The sequence below is a fragment of the Pan paniscus genome, chromosome 5, assembly GCF_029289425.2.
Source record: "Pan paniscus chromosome 5, NHGRI_mPanPan1-v2.0_pri, whole genome shotgun sequence".
Lineage (NCBI taxonomy): Eukaryota > Metazoa > Chordata > Mammalia > Primates > Hominidae > Pan > Pan paniscus.
The window spans coordinates 180,169,700-180,191,648 of record NC_073254.2 but is presented as its reverse complement, the minus strand read 5'-3'; the positions used below and the strand labels follow the sequence as shown (position 1 = coordinate 180,191,648).

Below are 21,949 nucleotides of genomic sequence, written 5' to 3'. Positions count from 1 at the left end.
GTCCGGAGCACCTGCTCCTTCTCGGCGATGAGCTCAGCACCAGGGCACGGAGCACCTGCTCCTTCTCAGCAACATGCTCAGCACCAGGGCACGGAGCACCTGCTCCTTCTCGGCGATGTGCTCAGCACCAGGGCACGGAGCACCTGCTCCTTCTCGGCGATGTGTTCAGCACCAGGGCACGGAGCACCCGCTCCTTCTCGGCGATGCGCTCAGCACCAGGGCACGGAGCACCTGCTCCTTCTCGGCGATGCGCTCAGCACCAGGGCACGGAGCACCTGCTCCTTCTCGGCGATGTGCTCAGCACCAGGGCACGGAGCACCTGCTCCTTCTCGGCCATGTGCTCAGCACCAGGGCACAGAGCACCCGCTCCTTCTCAGCTATCACTACTCTCCCCTCCCAGAGGACATGATCGGCAGCTCTTTGACATCAGAGCAGGCTGGGGTTTTCTTTAAACACACTTCATTTTTTTTTAAAGAGTTATTACATCCACACACGGTTCAAAAATCAAATTATGAAAGGTATATAGTTAAGACTAGCTGTTCAAAACAAAAGCAGCCTTTCACGATTATGTGAGGGAACAAAGGGCAACACCCTTATTAGTGCCAGTTTAAAACCTTCCTTTACACCCTGGACTCTGCCCTATGTGCGTCCTGGTTGATTTTAACCTACATCCTAACATTTAGGCCAGTTTCCTTTCATCCTTCTCACAAATATAAAATCTCTTACCCTTCTCTAATATTATTTGGCATTCCAAAATAAGGAAGTGTCATGGTTAAAACCAAATCAAAGGCAATTCTGACTGTGCACAGCTCAGCCTCCACCCAACCTCAGAACCACTGGATCAGACCAGGTTTTAGTTTTTTTGTACATTTACTTGATAACTAAGACACAATTTGCCTACAGTGAAATGCTTAGTTCTGACACGTATCGCTCAATCCACTGTCAAGAAATTCATAACAAAGTAAAGAATTAGACCATGGTTTTTGTTTTAAAAGTGGTCCGAGATTTCAACTGAAGGGAGTTAGTTGAAAATTTTAATTCCCTTCCTTGGAGGAAGTTAAATGTGGAACTTTGTGGGAAGCCATGGATTACCTTGAAGGTAGTACTTGGTCTTGTCAGAGGTTCCAACTTTCCGACTGAAGTGCTGATCGTTGGGCTTCACCTGGCATATGTTGGCTCCAGAGCACGCCGGGTTTCTGGAGCTTGTGATGGAGGAAAGTTGGATCTCATACAGGTAGTTGTCCCCATTGGTCCTCATGTCCCCAGAGGCTCTGAACAGCCTGAAGAGACAGAAAAGATCACAGTGACATGGAAGTCCTTCAAGAAGGCATTCATGACATAAACCCTCAGTCCTCAGAATCACTGCAGGGCCCCAGGATGCTTCCTTTCCTAGGGAAAGGAAGCACGGACACGCTAGGGCAGCACGTCTGTGACCCCACAGCGATTCTGAGGACACCAGTTTCCCTCTCAAGAGGCTTTCTCCCCAACCAGTTCTGGCCTCTGAGTGCTAATCCACCTTCCTCAGGCGCCGTATCCAGCACCACACGACCCTCGCCCTGTCTGTGCACCTTGGCCACCACCCCCAAGAGCAGCCCCAGTAACACTGCTAAGAAACTTATTTTCTAAACACTGGTAAGCCCAGAAGATTCCTGCTCAAACATGTCAGAAGGCTTCGGCTTCAACCCCTGAGATTATCATGAAGTGAGGGAGAAGGAGGGGGGATTTATTTTTACACTCATGAGAATTCACCATCTTTGGTGTTAAAACTTAATGATTGAGTAATGCTTTTCCTCAGCTTAAGCAAAAGATGACGATGACTCCAGCAACAGTAACTAAAACACAGACCTATTTATCCTGCAGTGCTCCCCGATAGGGAAAGAGCGGCATTGCTGGTTTAATTTTGAACACATTTCACAGCTCAGAAGGAAAACGTTTTACTTACTTAAAATAAATATCTCCGAGGCTGAAGCTCTTGCCATTTATAGGGTTGGTGATGGTCCCATTCACCATCTGCACCTCCTGAGGCTTCACGGCGCAGGCAGCCCGGGAGTCCCAGCTGAAGTAGTAAGTGCAGCTGTCGATATCAAACCTAGGAGGAGGGAAGCACAGACTACAGTCACCTCCCCAGCCAGACACGAGGGAAGACTGCAAAACAATGAACACTGCGGAGCCCTTGAAGCAGCTCACTGGCTTTCAATCAAGGTGCTGCGAGACTTCGGTTGGGTCCCGAGGCCCCCACTCCCCGGGCTGCGCAGACCTAGGCAGAACTTCCCGACTCAACACTGACGGCAGCTTGGAGCGAGGGTGGTTATTTTACTCACTTCTTTTCATCACCACAATGGACAGGGAAGATGACTGTGGTGCACACATCAGTAATGTGACAAAGCAGGCAAGCATTCAATATAAATTTTTTAAAATTTGTAAACCATGCAACATTTAAAACCTGGAAAATTTGCTCCTAGATTTTTAGATTTTTGTTTAAGTTTCTCAGACTTATACATTCATAAATCCTTTGGCAATTTCTGAGTCACCCCTTTTCCAAACTCAGCGTCTGGAAGGAATCAGTTCTGTTCACAAACAGCAGCTCACATGCACCCTCTGTTGGCCAAGCTCTCCCTGGCACCAGATGCAATGTGGCCTGGAAAACTTGAATATAATCCAAGCACATCCCAGGTCCAGATGCAGGTCCCAGCTGCTCGAGGGTCCCAGCCAGGCTGCTTGAACACCTCGGGTGGGACAAATCCACGCCCCTTTGTTTCTACTATGACATTCAAAGGTAGAGGTCAGTTAAGTACTGCTCAGCCAGTGCTAAACCTAGTTCAAGAGACAAGCTAGCCCAGAGAAGTTGCACTGGTCTTGTAACAGTGTCTCAGCACTGTATCCGGAGGTCTTCCCTGCCTGGAGCAGCCCCGCCCAATACAGCACAATCAGCGGCTCTGGCCCTGAGCTCCTAAGACTCAGCCAAAACCTGCCCATGAAAACCCCAAGGAGGAATTCCCTCCAGTGTGCTCACTGCACAGTCCCGCTCTGAGCCCCCAGTCTCCTGACCTCTTGAATGCAGGTCTGCCCACCGTCTTTGTACAGGTCAATTCTATCACGGAGGATGCGGTCTTATTTCCACCACACGGATAACCTTTGGAGTACGTGACAACAACTTTGTCACCTGAAACACACAAATGATTGAACTGACATTATTTCTAGTGCATTATAAAAAGCCTCAGGCAGGCGCGGTGGCTCACACCTGTCAATTCCAACACTTTGGGAAACCAAAGAGGGCAGATCACTTGAGGTCAGGAGTTAGAGACCAGCCTGACCAACATGGTGAAACCCCGTCTCTACTAAAAATACAAAAATTATTCGGGCACGGTGGCAGGTGCCTGTAATCCCAGCTACTCAGGAGGCTGAGGCAGGAGAATTGCTTGAACCCGGGAGGCAGAAGTTGCAGTGAGCCAAGATCGAGATCGCGCCATTGCACTCCAGCCTGGGCAACAAGAGCAAAACTCCATCTCAAAAACAAAAACAAAAAACAAAAAACAAACAAACAAAGCTTCAATGTTAGGAGTAAAAATCTGGTTTAAAGGCCAGAAGAAAATAAATTTTGGGCTCCCTAAAGGTTTATCGACCTGTTCTTGCATTCCCACACTCAGGGGTGATCACCTGGCCCATTGCACAATTGTCACAGCCTAAGACCTGGGGTCAAACCCAAACCCTCCTACTCCCGTACTTTGTGGCCCTGGGTTGCTGAGCTTCTGAGCCTTGAGGGCCTTACCTGCAGAACAGGGCACTGTCCAAAGTGGGCAGGTTTCAGGCATGTATAGAAAGTGCCCAACAAACTCATGTGAACAGTGGGACCCCGGGTAATGGCAGCCTTCATTATTGCTCCAATTGTGTAAACTCTCTCTATCATATTAGGTGCTTTCCTGACAGGTACCCTCATGTGAGCCTCCCAGTAATAACAGAGCAGGGAATGGAAAAAGTGAAAAGCCAGAAACAGGAACCAACTGTGGTTTTCTAGGGTCTTCTAGCTTTCAGTCGAGCACTGTCTGCTTTTAAAAGTGACCCGTTAAAAGAAAAACCTGAGCCCTCGAACCCACAGGGTCTGAGAGAAAAGTGAGTACATGCTTTAAGCTGCAGGTATCACTGGGGCAGCATGGCCGCCAGGTTCCAACTCTCAAGCCACCGCCAAGAGGCTGCTTGTGGCTGCCCAGGGGGCTGTTCTGGGAATGGTCCGGGCCCAGCCTGGCTGCACGGACAGATGATGTCTCCAGGGCATGGCGCAGGGTGTCCAGGGGAAGCAGGTGCCTTCCACCCTGACCACACACACACAGATCCTTCCAGGCAGGGGCATGCGGTGGAGGCAACATGGGCACAGTGCTCACTTCCCGAGTGTTTTCCACAGGACACAGGCTGAGGTACTGAGGGCTGCTGGATGGTGAGGTGGGACTCTAGGCTCTCAGCCCTGCCCCAAACTCAAAGCTGCTCCAGCTGAATTTGTTTTAAATATTGGGCTTCTGTGTAAAATTTTGGAAAAAAGAATTCCACTGTTTTACGGAAAATTTTTAAAACTTCTGGCATATGGGATCAAACAAGCAAAGACTTTAATAGTGTAGACAGCCCTTACTGATTGGGCAGGAGGCTCAACCTCCTCGGCTCAGGGGCCCAGCCTGTGAAATGGATGACAACGCTGCCCCATGGAGTGGGAGGGGATTAAACATACATTAAGCACAGCTGCTTGAGACATGTTGATTCCGAAAACAAAAAGTCTACCTCCCACCCCAACAGGGGTCCAGTCCCTAAGTGGACAATGGGGGCACCGTGGTTGTCCTTAGGTGCTGTCTTGTTGGCGCCAAAGATTAAGAGCTCATTTGGTGTCAGACACCAGATTATTTCTCGTTCCAGTCAGCAGGTGCTCAGGATGCCAAATGCCAGCCCCAGGAGAAAGCATGAGCTCTTCCCGCCAGGCGAGGCCAGACTTGCAAAATGGTGCTCTCCAAATGGAGGTGGCCTGCAGGTCACCGCTAAGAAGTCAGATGATCTAGTTCCATGTCACTCCCTGTGTTCACTACTCTCTTTTGCTCCTCCTGCCTCAAACTTTTAGGAAGCCTTAAGTGTTTTAGTCATTTCAGTTGGCTGAAGTTGGGGAAAGACTAGTCGAATATCCATATATACTGCAAGATTACAGGGGAAAAAGCAACCCTCCACGACCTTCCCTCCTTCCCCCTTCTGGGGCAGTGTGGGAGTGGCAGCAATAACTGACCTCTAAAGCAGTAAGAACCTCCCAGGGAGGGCGGGTCTCAGGCTGGCGGTTTGGGCGCCACTTCCTGTATGGCAGCTCTCCCTCCACCTACCAACCTGCAGAGTCTGTGTGTGATTTTTATCAAGGGTGGCAGTAGTTTTCTCGGAATTCTCTTTCTCCATCTCAACATCTCAAGCTAATCTGAAGTAGCCCTGTGGCTGAATCAGGACAACTCGGGAAACCCCACTCCAGCCTAAGAGGCAAAGGTGAATATTTTCCTTTACTGGTCCCTCCAACAAATCCTAATTGCTCTTAAGCTAAGAAACCTCTACTTTCCTCCTTTAAATAATGAAAGAAAACAACTTTCACTCACCAACCAAGTACAAGATCAATTTCCCGTGAAAAATTGTTAAGACATTTTACAAAGATGTACCTCTCAACTACCTGTACCAAGTCCTCATGCAACTGTTTGGCTTTCCTAAACAAACACGTGTGTCTATGCCAATTTAGGCACTTGATCTACAGCTAGAATGTGAACTTCAGAGGAACTCTGAACATTCTGAGACTTCCTCCTGGATAGACGCACTTCCCCGAGATAGCCCAACCCCTCTAAACACACAGACTAGGACCTGCGGTCTCACATAATACAAAGCAGCACTTATTTTAATGTGCCAGGAGAGCCAAAATGCCTGTGAGACAGTGACAGGCAATCCTATCTGGAGGTTTCCACCAAAGCACATGCTCACTCTCCTTGCCATCCTGAGAACACCCTCACCTTCCCGGTTCAGATGCTGCTCCTTGCACCAAGGACCAGGACCCACAGGCCTTACCTGTGACACCCAGCTTCTGCGTGTGAACGAGTCCCAGGACCTGGACGTCACCAGCTGTGGTCCTTCTGCAAATGCTGGCCCTTTCAGAGCAGCCCAGGGGCCCTTTATATATTTTCTGGCACAGATTTATATAGTACCTAGAAAACGACACAAAGGGGCAGGTAAAAGGCATGCAAGTGACATCTCTGCCCTGACACAGGAGGGCTCTTCACTTTACTTTCAGAGAAAGGTTCTGATAACTAAGGGCTCAATTCCATCACTGAATGTAGCACTAAAATAGCTTTTCCAATTAAAAAAAAAAAGGGCAAAAGAAGTCTTCACTGAAGAAGGGAGCCCACCAACCAGACACACTCGGAGTGGAATGTCCACACCTGCGGCCACCCTGGACACAGCGTGGTACAGTAGAAAGAAGGGCTCCGGGGCTGGGAGAGGCAGTGGCTAGAATCCCGGCAAGTTTCCCACCTCACTTAGAGCCACTTAAACCCTCTGAGTCCATGCCCCTGCTCCTCGGTGATGTCTTGCAGGAGCACCTGGCCAAGCGGGCGCTCCCCACGCAGAGTGGTCAGGACCATGGGCTGACCCCAGCCAGCAAAGCCTAAGGAGCTCCTGCCAAAGACCCAAGAAAACCCACACGCCTCCCACAACCTGAGCTACACACAAACGCAAATCAAACCCAGCCTAACTCAGTCCGCCCAGGTTCTTCCAGCTCCAGAGGCTCCGTTTCCGGTCACCAAAGCTCCTGCCCCCACTCTGACCTCAGAACCACCCTCTGTGCCAGGACTGACACTGCGGGCTGCTTCCAGGAACAGTCACAACTCAACCACCATCAGCCTCACATGGGCATAGTATTCCCATCTTGAGAACCCAAAAGAGCCAACCATCGTCAAGCAGTCTGAAGTTCGCATGCTGAGGGTGTGGCGCCGCGGGTGGACTGGGAAGGCACTCACGAGACTCCGTCGTGGACCAGGGACCAGGACCCGGTGAGAGAGGAGAGCAGCCGCAGGTCGTAGGTTTTGTGTTTCTGGACGAATTTGCACTCCAACTTCTTTGGAGGGCAGACAACTTTTGTTTTCCACTCAAATGTCACATCACACCCACGCACTTCACTGAAGACTTGTGGCCTCCCAATGTCCTCATCTTCATCACACTTAAATATGATGCTGGACGTCCGGTAGCTGTTTGCTGGGAAGTGTAGGGAAAAGAGAGAGAGATCAGACTGTCACTGTGTCTATGCAGAAAGGGAAGACATAAGAGACTCCATTTGGAAAAAGCCCTGTACTTTAAACAATTGCTTTGCTGAGATGTTAATTTGTAGCTTTGCCCCAGCCACTCTGCCCCAGCCACTTTGACCCAACTTGGAGCTCACAAAAATATGTATTGTATAAAATTAAGGTTTAAGGGATCTAGGGCTGTGAAAGGACATGCCTTGTTAACAAAATGTTTATAAGCAGTATACTCGGTAAAAGTCATTGCCATTCTCTAGTCTCAATAAACCAGGGGCACAATGCACTGCGGAAGGCCGCAGGGACCTCTGCCCTGGAAAGCTGGGTATTGTCCAAGGTTTCTCCCCATGTGATAGTCTGAAATATGGCCTCGTGGGATGAGAAAGACCTGACCATCCCCCAGCCCGACACCCGTAAAGGGTCTGTGCTGAGGTGGATTAGTAAAAGAGGAAAGCCTCTTGCAGGTGAGATGGAGGAAGGCCACTGTCTCCTGCTTGCCCCTGGGAACTGAATGTCTCGGTATAAAACCCGGTTGTACATTTGTTCAACTCTGAGATAGGAGAAAAGCTGCCCTGTGGCGGGAGGCGAGACATGTTTGCAGTAATGCTGCCTTGCTATTCTTTACTCCGCTGAGATGTTTGGGTGGAGAGAAACATAAATCTGGCCTACGTGCACGTCCAGTCATAGTACATTCCCTTGAACTTAATTATGACATAGATTCTTTTGCTCACATGTTTTTTGCTGACCTTCTCCTTATCATCACCCTGCTCTCCTACTACATTCCTTTTTTGCTAAAATAATGAAAATAATAATCAATAAAAACTGAGGGAACTCAGAGGCCGGTGCCGGTGCAGGTCCTTGGTGTGCTGAGTGCCGGTCCCCTGGGCCCACTGTTGTTTCTCTATACTTTGTCTCTGTGTCTTATTTCTTTTCTCAGTCTCTCATCCCACCCGACTAGAAATACCCACAAGTGTGGAGGGGCAGGCCACCCCTTCAGGGGAGCAGAGGCGGGAGAATGTCAGACCAAGGCCTGCACCACGGCGCGTTCCTGCACGCCTTCCCCATGCTGCCTCAGGAGCACCTGCAGACTCCATCCGCCATCTGGCAACACCCCACATGCTGCCCTGGCCACATCTCATGTTGATTCACTCACGTGTATCCTGACTCCAAATAGACCCAGCTCCTTGGCACACAGCCTTTCGTCGTACTTCTTAATAACCCCACAGCCCTAGGTGATTCCTCACACGGGTATTCAATATTTGACCAATCTACTAATGATCACAAAAAAAATTAAGATAGCTGGGTGCGGTGGCTCTTGCCTGTAATCCCAGCACTCTGGGAGGCCGAGGTGGGTGGATCATGAGGTCAGCAGTTGGAGACCAGCCTGACCAACATGATGAAATCCCATCTCTACCAAAAATACAAAAAAATTAGCTGGGTGAGGTGGCGGGCCCCTGTAATCCCAGCTACTTGGGAGGCTGAGGCAGGAGAATCACTTGAAACCAGAAGGTGGAGCTTGCAGTGAGCCAAGACTGCACCACTGCACTCTAGCCTGGGCAACAAGAGCAAAACTTCATCTCAAAAAAAAAAAATTTTAATATAATAATGTAATACCTACAAGTACTTGAAAACAGGAGTGTGATTCAGAAAATAGGGAATAACGTTTTGTCAAAATAAGCCTCAAAACAAAGCTATAGCAATCCTTTGTAAATTTAACATGTTTGGTTCCTTAATACATCCCATTTTGGTCCCTGGACTATTGCGGGAAGTCAGGGACCACGAACGGAGGGACCTGCTGAAGCCGTGACAGAAGAACATACATTGTGAAGATTTCATGGACATTTATCACTTCCCCAATCAATATTATAATTTCCTATGCCTGTCTTTACTTTAATCTCTTAATCCCACCATCTTCGTAAGCTGAGGATGTATGTCGCTTCAGGGCCCTGTGATGACTGCATTAACTGCACAAATTGTTCGTAAAGCATGTGTGTTTGAACAATATGAAATCTGGGCACCTTAAGAACAGGATAACAGTGATTTTCAAGGAAAAAGTGAGATAACCTTAAAGTCTGGCTGACTGTGGGCCGAGCAGGACAGAGCCATATTTCTCTTATTACCGAAAACAGGTAAGAGAAATATCACTGAATTCTTTCCCCAGTAAGGAATATTAATAATTAACAGCCCTGGGAAAAGAATGCATTCCCGGGGGGAAGGCAGGGGGGCCTCTTAAATGGCCACTCTGGGGGTGTCTGCCTTATGCAGTTGCAGATAAGGGATGAAACACGCCCTGGCCTCCTGCAGCGCCCCCAGGCTTGCTAGGATTTGGAAATTCCAGCCTGGCGAATTCTAGTTAGATCGGCTCTCTGCTCTTGAACCTTCACAATGTGTGCACAGCGGGACATGGAAGTTCTTTAGTGATTCTAGTTTCACCCTGACCTTGTGATCCCGCCCTGACCTTCTGCCTTGTGACCTTTTGTCATCCTTGAAGCATGTGATCTCCATGACCCACACCCTATTCGTACACTCCCTCCCCTTTGAAAACTGCTAATAAAAACTTGCTGGTTTTGCGGCTCAGGGGGCATCACAGAACCTGCCAACATGTGATGTCTCCCCCAGACACCAGCTTTAAAATTTCTCTCTTTTGTACTCTTTCCCCTTATTTCTCAGACCGGCCAACACTTAGGGAAATAGAAAAGAACCTACGTTGAAAAATCAGGGGCTGGTTCCCCCGATACTGGACATTTATGAAAATTAGTAATTTTTCTTTTTTTTTTGAGACGGAGTCTCGCTCTGTCACCCAGGCTGGAGTGCAGTGGCGCGATCTCGGCTCACTGCAAGCTCCGCCTCCCGGGTACACACCATCCTCCTGCCTCAGCCTCCCCAGTAGCTGGGACTACAGGCGCCCGCCACCATACCCAGCTAATTTTGTTTTTTTTGTATTTTTAGTAGAGACGGGGTTTCACCATGCTAGCCAGGATGGTCTCAATCTCCTGACCTTGTGATCCACCCGCCTCAGCCTCCCAAAGTGCTGGGATTACAGGTGTGAGCCACCGCGCCTGGCCAAAAATTAGTAATTTTTCATGCATTTCTCTCATCTCACGGTCCGTAGACACAAGTCACAGCAGTTGGCTCCTCTCATGAAACTTCCTGAGCACCGCAAGGCACTGAGTGTGGCTCACCAAGAAACCTCCATCCCCACCTGGGCTGCCACATGGCAGAAAGTCAGTCAATAAATGAGTCGCCTGGTTTACCGGAATCCTCACTAGCTTCAGAATCCTGAAGACCCATAGCAGACATTCATTTTCCTGAGGCATAATCTGAACCACCAGGGCTAAAACCTGGTATGTGGACACAAGGCCCTCCGGCTAGTGAGTGGGCCTAGCCAGCCACCCAGCACAGCATCTCACGGCAGCTCTACCGCAGTCTGTAGATACGGTTACCCAGCAATCCCACAGAGCAATTCAAACGTTTCTCTGTGGGAAACAGCCCGAGTAAGAAAATATTTTATGCAAGAGAATTCCTGACACTGACTGGGGCATCCACAAAGGTCTCAGTGTGAATCGAGCCTTGAGAGTATCAAGGCCCCAGGCCATGTGGGGACAAGAGCCGTCCTACTCACAGTGTCTGCAGAAGCCCCACTCGTGGTCTCTGTCGTAGTCCGCAGTTGTGCTACACCACAGCTTCGCCCTGCTCTCTATGATGCACTCCTCGTAGCTCTTCCCATTGAATATGAAGGGGAAGACACAGGGGACGCCGTCATCGGTTTCTGGAAAGAAGAAGAACATTATCAGTGTGGCAGCTGTGCCTTGCCAAGCACAATCACCTCAGAATGCAGCAGGAGTCCCTAAGGAAGCTGCCCATCCTAAAGCACCTACGTGACAACCGGCATTCACCTGCCAAAACTCACCAGGCAACTGAGAGAACACAGCGTGATTCACACACCAGCATTCACACCGGGGGTGTACAGAGGAACAGCTCACATTCACGCCCAAGGTTACAGCACTCATAGGACCGTGGAGCTCCACTCCGCAGCTTCTTTCTGCTGCTATGTCTAATTTCTAGTTTACTATGAGCTTGAAGTTTATTTACCTCATTGCAAATATTTACCTGGAGGGCAACGATCACCATTCACGTAACTTAAAATGACCGCTTCATCCTGGTGCCTGTAATCCAGTTTCATTGATTGCAGCCGTCCAAAGGATGCCCCCTTGGTGCCTGAGAGCAGACAGACTCCTCCGTCCTTACAGCCTCCTTGTTCTGGCCCGACTGCAAAGGTGCACACCCCAACGCTATAGGTGCGCGAGTCGCGAGTCACCTGGACAAAAACCATGCGTGGCCGTCAGCAGAGTGGCAGCACCCAGGTCTCAAAGTGAAGAGAGAACCACTATTGCAGCTGGTGCTGGAGGCAGGTTCATGAGGAAGAGCAAAGGCTCCTCTGTGTGCATCAGAGCCACGCAATCGCCTTGGCCCTAGGCTTTCCCTGGGGGGCCTCCCCCAACTCCTAGGCCCAGCTTGCTTGCTCCTCCTGCTCCCTGCTGGGGGCCTCGGCCACCCCTGCCAGCCAGCCACTGCTCTGGCTGTCGTCTCCAGTCAGAGCCCAGTGACAAGGGACCCAGCAGTGAGGTCACCCCACCTCCCTCACCTGTGTAATAAGACATTGTGCGGGCCAAGTGAGTGAATGAGCAGAGCCGACGCTGCACGCTGAAGCATGGACCTGATTCTCCTGGCCCACCCAGCGCCCAGAAGGCTCACACCTACTGCACACCTGTCGGGAGGACCTGTACCCAGGCAGAGGGCTCCATCACAGGAGCCAGGGTGTTGACACCTGGGCCCAAAACTCCAGGCTCATCACTCACCAGCCGCCGTGCCACAGCAGGTGCTGGGGTTCCGTACCCCAGTCCAGGCACTGGCATGGTAACGTCTAGATATCTAGGCTTAAGGAGTCAGGGGCCCCCAGGCACCAGTGACCACGACACCACATCAGTAAGACCAGCAGCCCAAAGAACCAGCACACGCCAGGGCTCTGGCATGGCATGGAGGCACATGCCCAAGTGCCTCTCAATTCCAGGGCACCTCCTACCTCCCTCCTCCCACAGCTGCCACAATCAGCAAACAACTGCCTTGATCATCTTCAACCAGGTTGGAGGAATTAAATCCCTGTAGATTTCAGCCACCCAGGAGCTGGCCCTGCCCTCATGGATACCTTACATTCATGTCTCCGGGCTGCCCCACCTGCTCTCTGTCTGATACAAAGGGTCCCACTACCCGCCTCATGAGGTTACTTATCATCAAAAAGCCTTAAGTGCAGAGCCATGAGGTACAACGCAAGTGTCAGCTGCGCTGAGTTGGCCACGCAATCCAGGAACCTTCCTGAGACCTGGCATGCCCTACGAGAGCGCCAAGATGCTGCCCAGTGGCCACATACACCCTCTCAGCTCACAGGTACCACATTATCCAAAACACTTCCGGCAGCCTCACAGCACCTGGCACCTGGTACACCTGCACCAGCAACGCCCAGGGTGAACGCATTACCTTAAAGGTGCTCGTGGAAAGGCTGGACAAGTTGAAGCTGTAGAGGAGCTGCTCATCTGTCAGGGTACAGCCGTCCATCCTCACTTCATCAGGACAGACGACAGGAGTCTCCCATTCGAACACAAAGTCGCACTCGCTGGTCCTTAACAGCTTAGGCGTTCCCTGTTGCCAGGAAGAGCACGGGTCTTAAAAACCCCATGGCATAGGGATAGATAGCAGTGACACACCACGTCCCTACAGGGGCTGTGCGTAACCCACAGCGGCCTCTCAGAGGGAAGGGATGCTAGACAACAGCAGCTGAAAGACCCAATGCCATCTTCAAGGCACAGACATCACCCCGCCCTTGTCCCCTACACATCCTGTGAGCTCCCTGGCTGAATCCAGGTCTTGTCTTCTACTTAGAGAGAAAGCCTCAGTGTTCTGGGCTACGGGTTCAAAGGAAGAAAGGGGGAGGGCTTAAATGTCATAAGAGAGGTCTGTGAAACTGAGACCCTGCCTCACAAGTGCTCCAATCTACTGTCTCTAGACACGGGAGACATTTATTCAAGGGGCAAGATGCCACATGGCCAGATATTCCATAGGCCAAGTATTGTAGAATCACTTTATTTATTCCCTCCCTCATTCAACAGCAACAAAAAAAGATGAGGCAGCTCTCAGGAATTCCATTTGTAATTAATGTTAAGCATCTTTTTCCCCATGATTCAGTGGTAAAAGTACTTCCATTGAAAATGAAAACTGCTGGGGAAGAAAAATCTTCTAAAAATCTTTCTGGAACACTAGAACACACATTCAGCATAAGATGCTTCATTTCTAAAATCAAGTAAACACTAATCACCCTCAATGTGCAGCTGCTGAGAATTAACTAAAATCACATTAGCTAATTCGATTTGTCACGTTGGCAGCAGAGTCAAAGCAAGGCATAGTTCCACACTCCTTAGCTGGTGGTGTAGATAACAGAGCATCACTCATGATGAGGCAGGTCTTAGAAGTGAAGACTGTCCTTTAAAGAACGAAGAACTTAATGCAGAAGCCCCCCGCAAGGCAAAGTCCACGTTGCCCCATGCTGTGTGCATCTACAGAGGCACACCCAGACACCCCTATAAAAATATGCCAATAAGCTTATAAACAGACGCAATGGGTGGACTGAATACAGCTCTGCCTTTCCTTACCAACTAGGACTGTCACTACACTCTAAGATTCATGAACACATCCAAGGGCTTTGAGGTGCTCTGGGCCCCTGTGGAGTAGCCCCAAACAGCAGGACTGTTTCCTCCTCCTTCTCAAATACTGTCTCTCTCACTGGTCAGGTGGCTGCCAGGTCACTTTCTGTCACTGTCAGCACACCCATGTCTAACAGTCCCTTTACAAACCTGCTCCAGGCCCAAACATCAGAAGGATATCTTTATCAGAATTACAAGACACCCAACAGATCCTAATCCATCACCTGAACTCCTAGGGGTCAGATGAGCCTTGGAATCCAACATCTTTATTAGTATTTTAAGAGGCAATTCTCACACCCCCAGATCCTGTGATCAAACATATTAATATTTCTGCAGCTAGATGTATCAATATCCACATTAGGTGGGACAAATCCACACCATAAATAGCCTCAGTCCATTCATGTCAAAGGAGCCCCAAGTTTTCAGAGCTTCACAGATTTCAGAAGCACAGACGACAGGCTGTGGTGCTGTGTCCCTGGAGCAAAGAGCTGTTCCCCTGTGCAGTAGCTGGGACCTGGCTCTGCCCCTGCAGAGCTACTCTGAGTCCCTGTGGAATAGGGGCCGTAATCTACCAATTTATCTCACAGAGCAGGGGTCAAAAGAAAACGTCCTCAAAGACTATAACCAATACCGAACTCATTATAATGGAAGCTGGTATTCTTTTTTTAATGCACATAAAATGGAAGTCAATACCTCCTTATAAGTAAAAGGTGCCACTTTGTTGTAGCTATTCTGATTCCAGGGGTCTTTTGTTACTTGTTAACTTCTGGGCTATGACCTGAGTGACTATAGCTGCCCAAATGTCTCTCTGACTTCCCAGTTAGAATAAAATCAGTAATTGTTAAAGTAAAAACAAAAGTTATGACACTTTTATGCATCAGCAGTCAAAGCTGAATGTCATTTCTATACTTGTGTTCTATGTTTTTAAATTACAGCAAGTTTCTATATGCTGTTAACTGCGGAGGAGCTCACTCAGCCCTCAATCAGTGGTTTAAATTATTCAGACACACTACTAGCGTACCATCTTACCCAAGGCAGACATTTTGAATAAGAGTATCCTTGGACCTGACACGCACTTTCTGGTTGTCTAGCCTTGGCTCACTAATCCGCAGTTGAGCATCTAGATCGTCACAGGCCCACACTTACCATGCTCACACCTCTCTTACAGTGAAACGCGATGAGCGAGGTGTAGTTGAAATGCTTGTCCGCTAAGCAAGGAGTACTGCTTTCAAAATTCAAGTAAATCTCATTCGCTATTGGATTGAGTATTGGTGGTCCTGCCACCCGGCCGATATCCTAAACAAAGAGCGAGGGCAAACAGTATTTCAGGAAATTAACCATTCCCAAGGTTAGTGGAATTAAGAATTGATACAGAATTGCAAAAACCAGACCTCATAGGTTCTGAGAATGAGCAGCATCTAAAGAAACTGGGTTTATACCAACTCCAGTTGGAAGGCTTGACAGATGCTGTGTAACCTCCGTATGTCAGTGGTTATCGTTTTGATCCTAACGTTAGTTCTAAGGTTGGTTCTATTTCTCGGTATCTTCAATTTTCAAAGATCCTAAGCAATAGGAATCTCTCCAGTCACATCAAGGATACTACAGAGTCCTCCCATCAGCTGATGAGGGAAGCCCGGAACCTGAAAAACCTCCAAGGATGCTACACGGTCCTCCCACCACCTGACAGGGGAAGGCCGGAACCTCCATGCTGACCTGCCACCCTCACTGCCCAGTGCTGCCCCAGGACTGCCCACTGACGTGGCCCAGCAGTAACCACCGGCTATGTCCTTGGGAGAGGGGACAGGAGGTGTTCACTGTTCATTTTCATTGCTTAGCACAGCACCTGGCACACAGCGGCTGCCCAAGAGATATTTTTGAGTGAATAAACAAATAAATAAAAGACCAGTCTGAGTATTATGAGAAAAAAAAAAAAAAACTCTTTTTTTATTTTTAAAAAGTAAATAAAGGTGAATGGCCAGGAACGGTGTATGTGATGAATGCGTGTACGCATGCGTGTGTGTGCATGTGGGTGTGAGTGTGTGTATAAGCAGCTTCCCCATGATTTTGTTCTCAGCTACAGTGCTCTTCATTCACCACTGTGGGGCACGTTCGGACCACGTGGCACCACACCTTCTCCAGTTAAATAACTTTCTACATCTTTTAACATTTGACAATGGGTGGCCAGGCAATGATTCCCGATCGAGGATCCCCGGTCTGCGCTGTCAGAAAGGACGCTACCAAAGAGCTTCCTGGGGAGACTCAGCTTGTCCAGGCCTCCATCTCACACAGAGCTGGAGCTGTGCTAATTCATGCTGTGGCCGATCTCCTTACACACTCCTGACATCTCCCCATATCACTGCCACATATAATGTCCATCTTTCTAAAGGACATCTAGATATGTTACAAGAGGATCCATCTTTAAAGCATAATAGATGACACAGATAGAAATACAGACGACTTGTGAGATACATTCAAGTATTAAAACATACCAAGGATTTGACAAAATATGAATATAACTCATGGAGACAATTTTTAAAGATCCAAATTTCTATTAAAACATGCTAGCAAGCCAGGCACTGTGGCTCATGCCTGTAATCCCAGCACTTCAGGAGGATCACTTAAGGCCAGGAGCCTGAGGCCAGCCTGGCTGGGTGACATAGCAATACTCCCATCTCTACAAAATAATTTTTTAATGCATAAAACCAAAGCTTTCAAGGCAAAATATTTAGCTATTAGCAAACATACTCTTGCCCTTAATTATAACTCCTTGCCAAAGAAACTGTTTGCATTTCGCAAGCGTTTTAACTACAGAAGACAAGGCATTTCACACAAAGAAACCAGGCTAGGCCAATGTGCTTTCCTGTCACTTCACCTAAAAACTTCTTGATTTGGGTCAACCCTGAGGCTCATGACAAGCAGAGTCCCTACACACATATTCATGTTACCTCCCATGCTCAAAGACTGGCTGGCTACCATCATCAGCAAACAGTTCAATGTGCAAACCTTTAATCTTCCCGTAGTGGACCCAGAACATACACAGTCCCACTTACTTTCTCCATTTTTTTTTATGCTTGAGCAACTCTCCACTGAAGGCAAGAAACAACGCAAAGGTTATCACTAAAAGTCTTGCAAAAATTATCTCCACCCTTGGATTTGTCATACTTACTATGGGGGGACCATCAATAGGAACTTTGCACACAGCGGCTCCGGCAGGACAAGGCACTCCGTGCATGGGATTTAGTGGCTGACAAATATTGATGTAGAAATCAGGGTTGGTATCGGAGGCATCATCCTCACTCTCATCATAAGCCTCGTAACCACCAGTGCGATGAATGAGGGGAGACAAGTCAACAATAGAGCTTCCATTCCTCACGGAACATTCGGTCTGTTAAGTAGGAAAGACTGCTTTGAGTCTACAAAAAAATTTTCCTAATCACCACTAGGTCATCCATAAGAATTCAAAAGCTGAATAACAACAACAAAAAAAAGTAGAAAGGTGTCAAAATGCTTCATTACATAGCACTGGGCACTTCCAGTCAACTTTATTATTGGGGTGATCAGGAGTGGACAGTTCAGCTGGGCATCTACTAGTGGGCAAGTGAACCTGATGAAGGGGTCTGGGTGCAGCCGGGCACTGGACATGCACTTCTCCCGTGCCCATTTGAAAACTCACCGCTTGCTCGCAGGCCAGCGGCGTGTGCCAGGAGAAGAAGAGAGTGCATGTCTGCTTGTCCAGGGAGATGAGCATGGGCCTATTGGTTGGCCCGGCCTCAGGCCTGCACACGAAACTGATCACGCTCTTATAGCTCAGGCCGGATTTGGAGGGACAAGGGGACCCATCCTTGTACACCAGCTGCAGGACCTGGTCCACGTATCTCAGCCTCTTGTTGGCCTTGCCCACGCTAATCCTGGTCTGTCCAAAGCAGGCCCCTGCACCACAAGGGAAAGGTGGAGAAAACACAATCACAGACTCAATGGTCAATTTTCTGATGAGAACTTTCGCAAGTCAGGACCATCAATTTCATAGCCAACACTTATAACTTCAAGTGTCCAATCCGGCTTTAACCATTGTTTTACACTGAATGTTCATTCCATCACACAACCATGTGTCCCCCACATGGGCTGACTGCTGCAGGAGACAAAAGCGTCTCAGCTTCCTGGCTCTGCTCATCCTTTTTTCCATTGGCATGCAAAGAGACCGAGGACAACCCAGAGGACGGGAGAGTCAGACAACACATGAGAGACCACAGCACTCACCCACGCCAGGAGGGCAGTTTTCATTCTCCCCACAGATGCTCATGTAAACCAACCCCTTCTCGCTGTAAGCAGCTGTGAATCCCGCCCTGCCACTTAAGGAGCTCAGATCAAACAGGTGTCCTGTAGGGTGGAAGAAGATGGGGACACAGTGACTCCAGGGAGCTGAGACTTGGGAGGCTCATCATCGGCGAGCTCACGCACAGATTATGTCAGCATCGGGATTTCTGACTTCTCACCACGACCCCTGTCCTAAATCCTCCACCAACAGCCAGGCTGTATCATGAGACTGTCAGTCCCTTGATCCATGAGATGTCCCATCTTTAGCTAAAAAGATCGTGGCTCACAGCACCCTCTGCTGGCCCACACCACAGCAGCCACTAAGAGTCTCGTGGGCATGGGGAGAGCCTGCCCAGCGCACCTCTTGCTGCCAATGGACTGTGCCTGTGCCTTTCTGGGTGCCCAGCACAAGGGCAGGTGAGAGACTCCTGGCAATCCACTACACTGATGCTGAAAGGCAGCCAGGGGCTAGCTCTAACCTGCCCTGGAGAGCCTAGAGCTGCTGGACTGACACTGTCAGTAACCCCAGTCAGGAGCACCTCTCACACCAGGAGAGTGACAGGAGGGATGGATTCTCTGTGGGAGCATTCTCTCCTCCACTGAAGGAGAGCCAGGAGAACACACAGTGGCCCATCCAGAGAAAGGCCAAACACACCCACACACCATGACACCTCTACCCAGGGCGCCTGCTGCCCATAGCTTCTCCTTGGGTCTCTCCCCTGATGAGCTGGGTTTGGTGGGGGCACCATCTCTCACCTGTGCTGAGGTTAACGACTGGCACCACCTCTCACCTGTGCTTGGGTTGGTGACCTGGCAGTCATCATGCTCGTTGCTCTTCATGGGACAGGCTGTGGCTGTGGGCCAGGCAAAGGTGTACTCACAGTCCTCCACAGCGCTGATGAACATGGGCCTGGAGTTCTACAACAAAGCACAGACAGGTCCTGAAGGGATCACGCAAAAACTCCATGTCTATCATGATTTCAACTTACAAGTGGAAGCTTCTCTGAAAAACTCCGCAGCATGTGACATTTCTGTCTCCATGTGCCTGTGGGATGAGGCGCAGATTAGGAAAAGCAAAGGGTCAGAATGTGTCCTGAGCTGCCACCATGGGCTTCCCCTGCAGGTAAGTGAAACACCCATAGGCAGCAACACACTTAGGGGACCAGGAAGCTCCCTCAGGCTGAGGAACAGGACAGGGGTTGGGGACAGGCGTGCAAAGGATGTTGGAAGGGCTACTGGGAGACACAAATGTGTAAATAACTGATAAAATTCTAAAAACCAAATGAGGTAAAATCCATTATCACAGTCAAAACAAAAAGATCCACCAAGAGAACTAGCCCATTCCACGCATCCTCCCACTGGCACCAGCCAAGGCTTACTCTGCTCATCTCAAAACGCTTCATGTCCACTGCAGAGTTAGCATGATGAGTTCAGCAGCACCTTCCTTCCCAGGTAAACCCCATGATTCCTGCTGGGCACCCTGATAAGCCACGCTGCAGTCCAGCCTCCCAGGCCCTGGGCACAGGGGCCTCCACACACCCCCGACCCTTCCCTCCCAGCCTCCCAGGCCCTGGGCACAGGGGCCTCCACACACCCCCGACCCTTCCCTCCCAGCCTCCTGGGCCCTGGGCACAGGGGCCTCCACACACCCCCGACCCTTCCCTCCCAGCCTCCTGGGCCCTGGGCACAGGGGCCTCCACACACCCCCGACCCTTCCCTCCCAGCCTCCCGGGCCCTGGGCACAGGGGCCTCGACACACCCCCACCCTTCCCTCCCAGCCTCCTGGGTCCTGGGCACAGAGGCCCCCACACACCACCCTCATCCTTCCCTCCCAGCCTCCTGGGCTCTGGACATGGGGAACCCCACACACCCCTTCACCCTTCCCTCCCAGCCTTCTGGGCCCTGGGCACAGGGGCCCCACACACCCTCTCACCTTTGCCCCCCACATGTGGGGCAGCCCTTTTGTCCTCGGCCATGAGCCTCTCAGGTCACAGAGGAGAATGCTCAGAGGCCCCAGCAGCTCATGAGTCTGGACTAAGCCTCTGCACAATCTTCCCAGGAGGAAACTTCCCTGCCGCTCCAGGCAAGAGGGCAGGCCTGAAGCTCCTGGAGCCCCCCATCCCAAGCTCCCCTACCACTGCTGCCCACCGCTGGAGAGCATGGGGCGAGCCACCCTGACACCCAGGGAGCTGGTCCTGCCCGAGTTAATGCCCAACTCAGCCACCGAGCTCGTCATGCACGCTAGCACTGGGGCTCACCACAATCTCACACACAGAAAAACCTGTATGCAGTCGACACCTGCTTACGTGCATGCCAAACAAGTAAGGGAAGAACTGATCACAGGCACTCATGCTCACTGACTGTGCATCTCCCGTGTGTCAGAAATGACACCTGGCACTTCCTACCTCTTCTCTCGAAACCCTGCAATGGGCAGGACAAGTATGCCTCATGTTATGAAAGGCTGAGCAGGGCAGACTACCTGAGTAATTAACCAAGTTACGTGGCTGGGAAGTGGCAGCGCTACCTGTGACCCGGGCCCAGCCAACCTTCTCGTGCTTCCCAAGCTGCCGCCATGAAGACAAAAGGGCATGTAGTCAAACAACAATCTCCTCCACAGCCTTTAGGAGTCTGAGTCAAACTCTGAAGAGAACCAATTCTGAGTCGGGAACTGCCAGGCAAGCTTCTAAGGAGCCAGACAGCACGAGGGTTCCCCAGATTGCAGGCCGCGGCGACGCTGTTCCCCCAACCTCTGGTAAGGGCGCATCATCCCAGGCTCTAGAACTCGCGTCCCAAGGCAGATGAGGACGTGCGGCTCACCGCCCTGCACATGGGCTCAATTCCCAAAGCTGCAACAGCAGAAGGCGCAGGAACAGTCCCTTACCACTTGGCTCTCGCTGCAGGTGAATCGGATGGTGGTTGACTTTTTCCGAATCCCATCTGGACATAAGTCGCCATCAACGTAATTCAGGACAATTATGCCATCTCTCCACTGAGGTCCGTCCCTTACCCTGCCGAGGTTCACGGGCTTGGAGCCACCCAGCAGACACGCGGCTGCTTCTGGAGGGCACGGCTCTGCACCACCAGACACAAGAAAGAGTTGCCTTTAGTGACTCCCCGGGCTAGAACAGAACTTCATCAGGCAATAAATGTCACACACGCTGCAGAACTTCATACGCTTTCTAAGAGTCACTTCAAAATAACCTGCTATTTCTTTCACATAAGTCAGATGACAATGACATCACGTTAGTTCTCACTCACTTACATGCTGTTTTGTCACAGATGGACTGGGGCAGGCGGGCGTGAGTGTAGAGGGATAGCTAGGCTGTAGCAGTCGAAATTCTTTCTGAACCCCATATAGGATGAAGGTTATATTCCCAAATTAAGACAGAGGAACATTTTAAATGGCCTACATCCATGCACCTTCTGTATTCAAGAAGCTACCAAGAATTCTGCCTGTTTCCCAGTCCCTAAAATGCCTGTGCCATGTGCCCTGGGTGAAGAACTAGTCCCATGCCACAGGGGTACAGCCACTGTCGAAGTCTGCACAGCACAACGCAGCAAGGGGAAGTGGAACCACAGCCTCAAACCACA

General features: G+C 50.1%; 1 protein-coding gene across 1 annotated transcript in view; it reads right to left on the bottom strand.

Moving 5' to 3' along the window:
- IGF2R (insulin like growth factor 2 receptor) overlaps nt 1-21,949 on the bottom strand; it is a 137,853-nt gene that overhangs the window by 14,950 nt on the left and 100,954 nt on the right. The window contains exons 31-44 of the mRNA XM_034963192.3: nt 21,240-21,430; nt 19,150-19,276; nt 18,302-18,421; nt 17,718-17,974; nt 17,211-17,429; nt 15,191-15,340; nt 12,825-12,986; nt 11,400-11,607; nt 10,912-11,058; nt 7,014-7,248; nt 6,067-6,203; nt 3,049-3,163; nt 1,943-2,089; nt 1,093-1,280 (exon numbers count right to left, since the gene is read on the bottom strand). Coding sequence (XP_034819083.1) covers nt 1,093-1,280; nt 1,943-2,089; nt 3,049-3,163; nt 6,067-6,203; nt 7,014-7,248; nt 10,912-11,058; nt 11,400-11,607; nt 12,825-12,986; nt 15,191-15,340; nt 17,211-17,429; nt 17,718-17,974; nt 18,302-18,421; nt 19,150-19,276; nt 21,240-21,430 — 2,403 coding nt within the window. The remainder of the gene's footprint in view (nt 1-1,092; nt 1,281-1,942; nt 2,090-3,048; nt 3,164-6,066; nt 6,204-7,013; nt 7,249-10,911; nt 11,059-11,399; nt 11,608-12,824; nt 12,987-15,190; nt 15,341-17,210; nt 17,430-17,717; nt 17,975-18,301; nt 18,422-19,149; nt 19,277-21,239; nt 21,431-21,949) is intronic.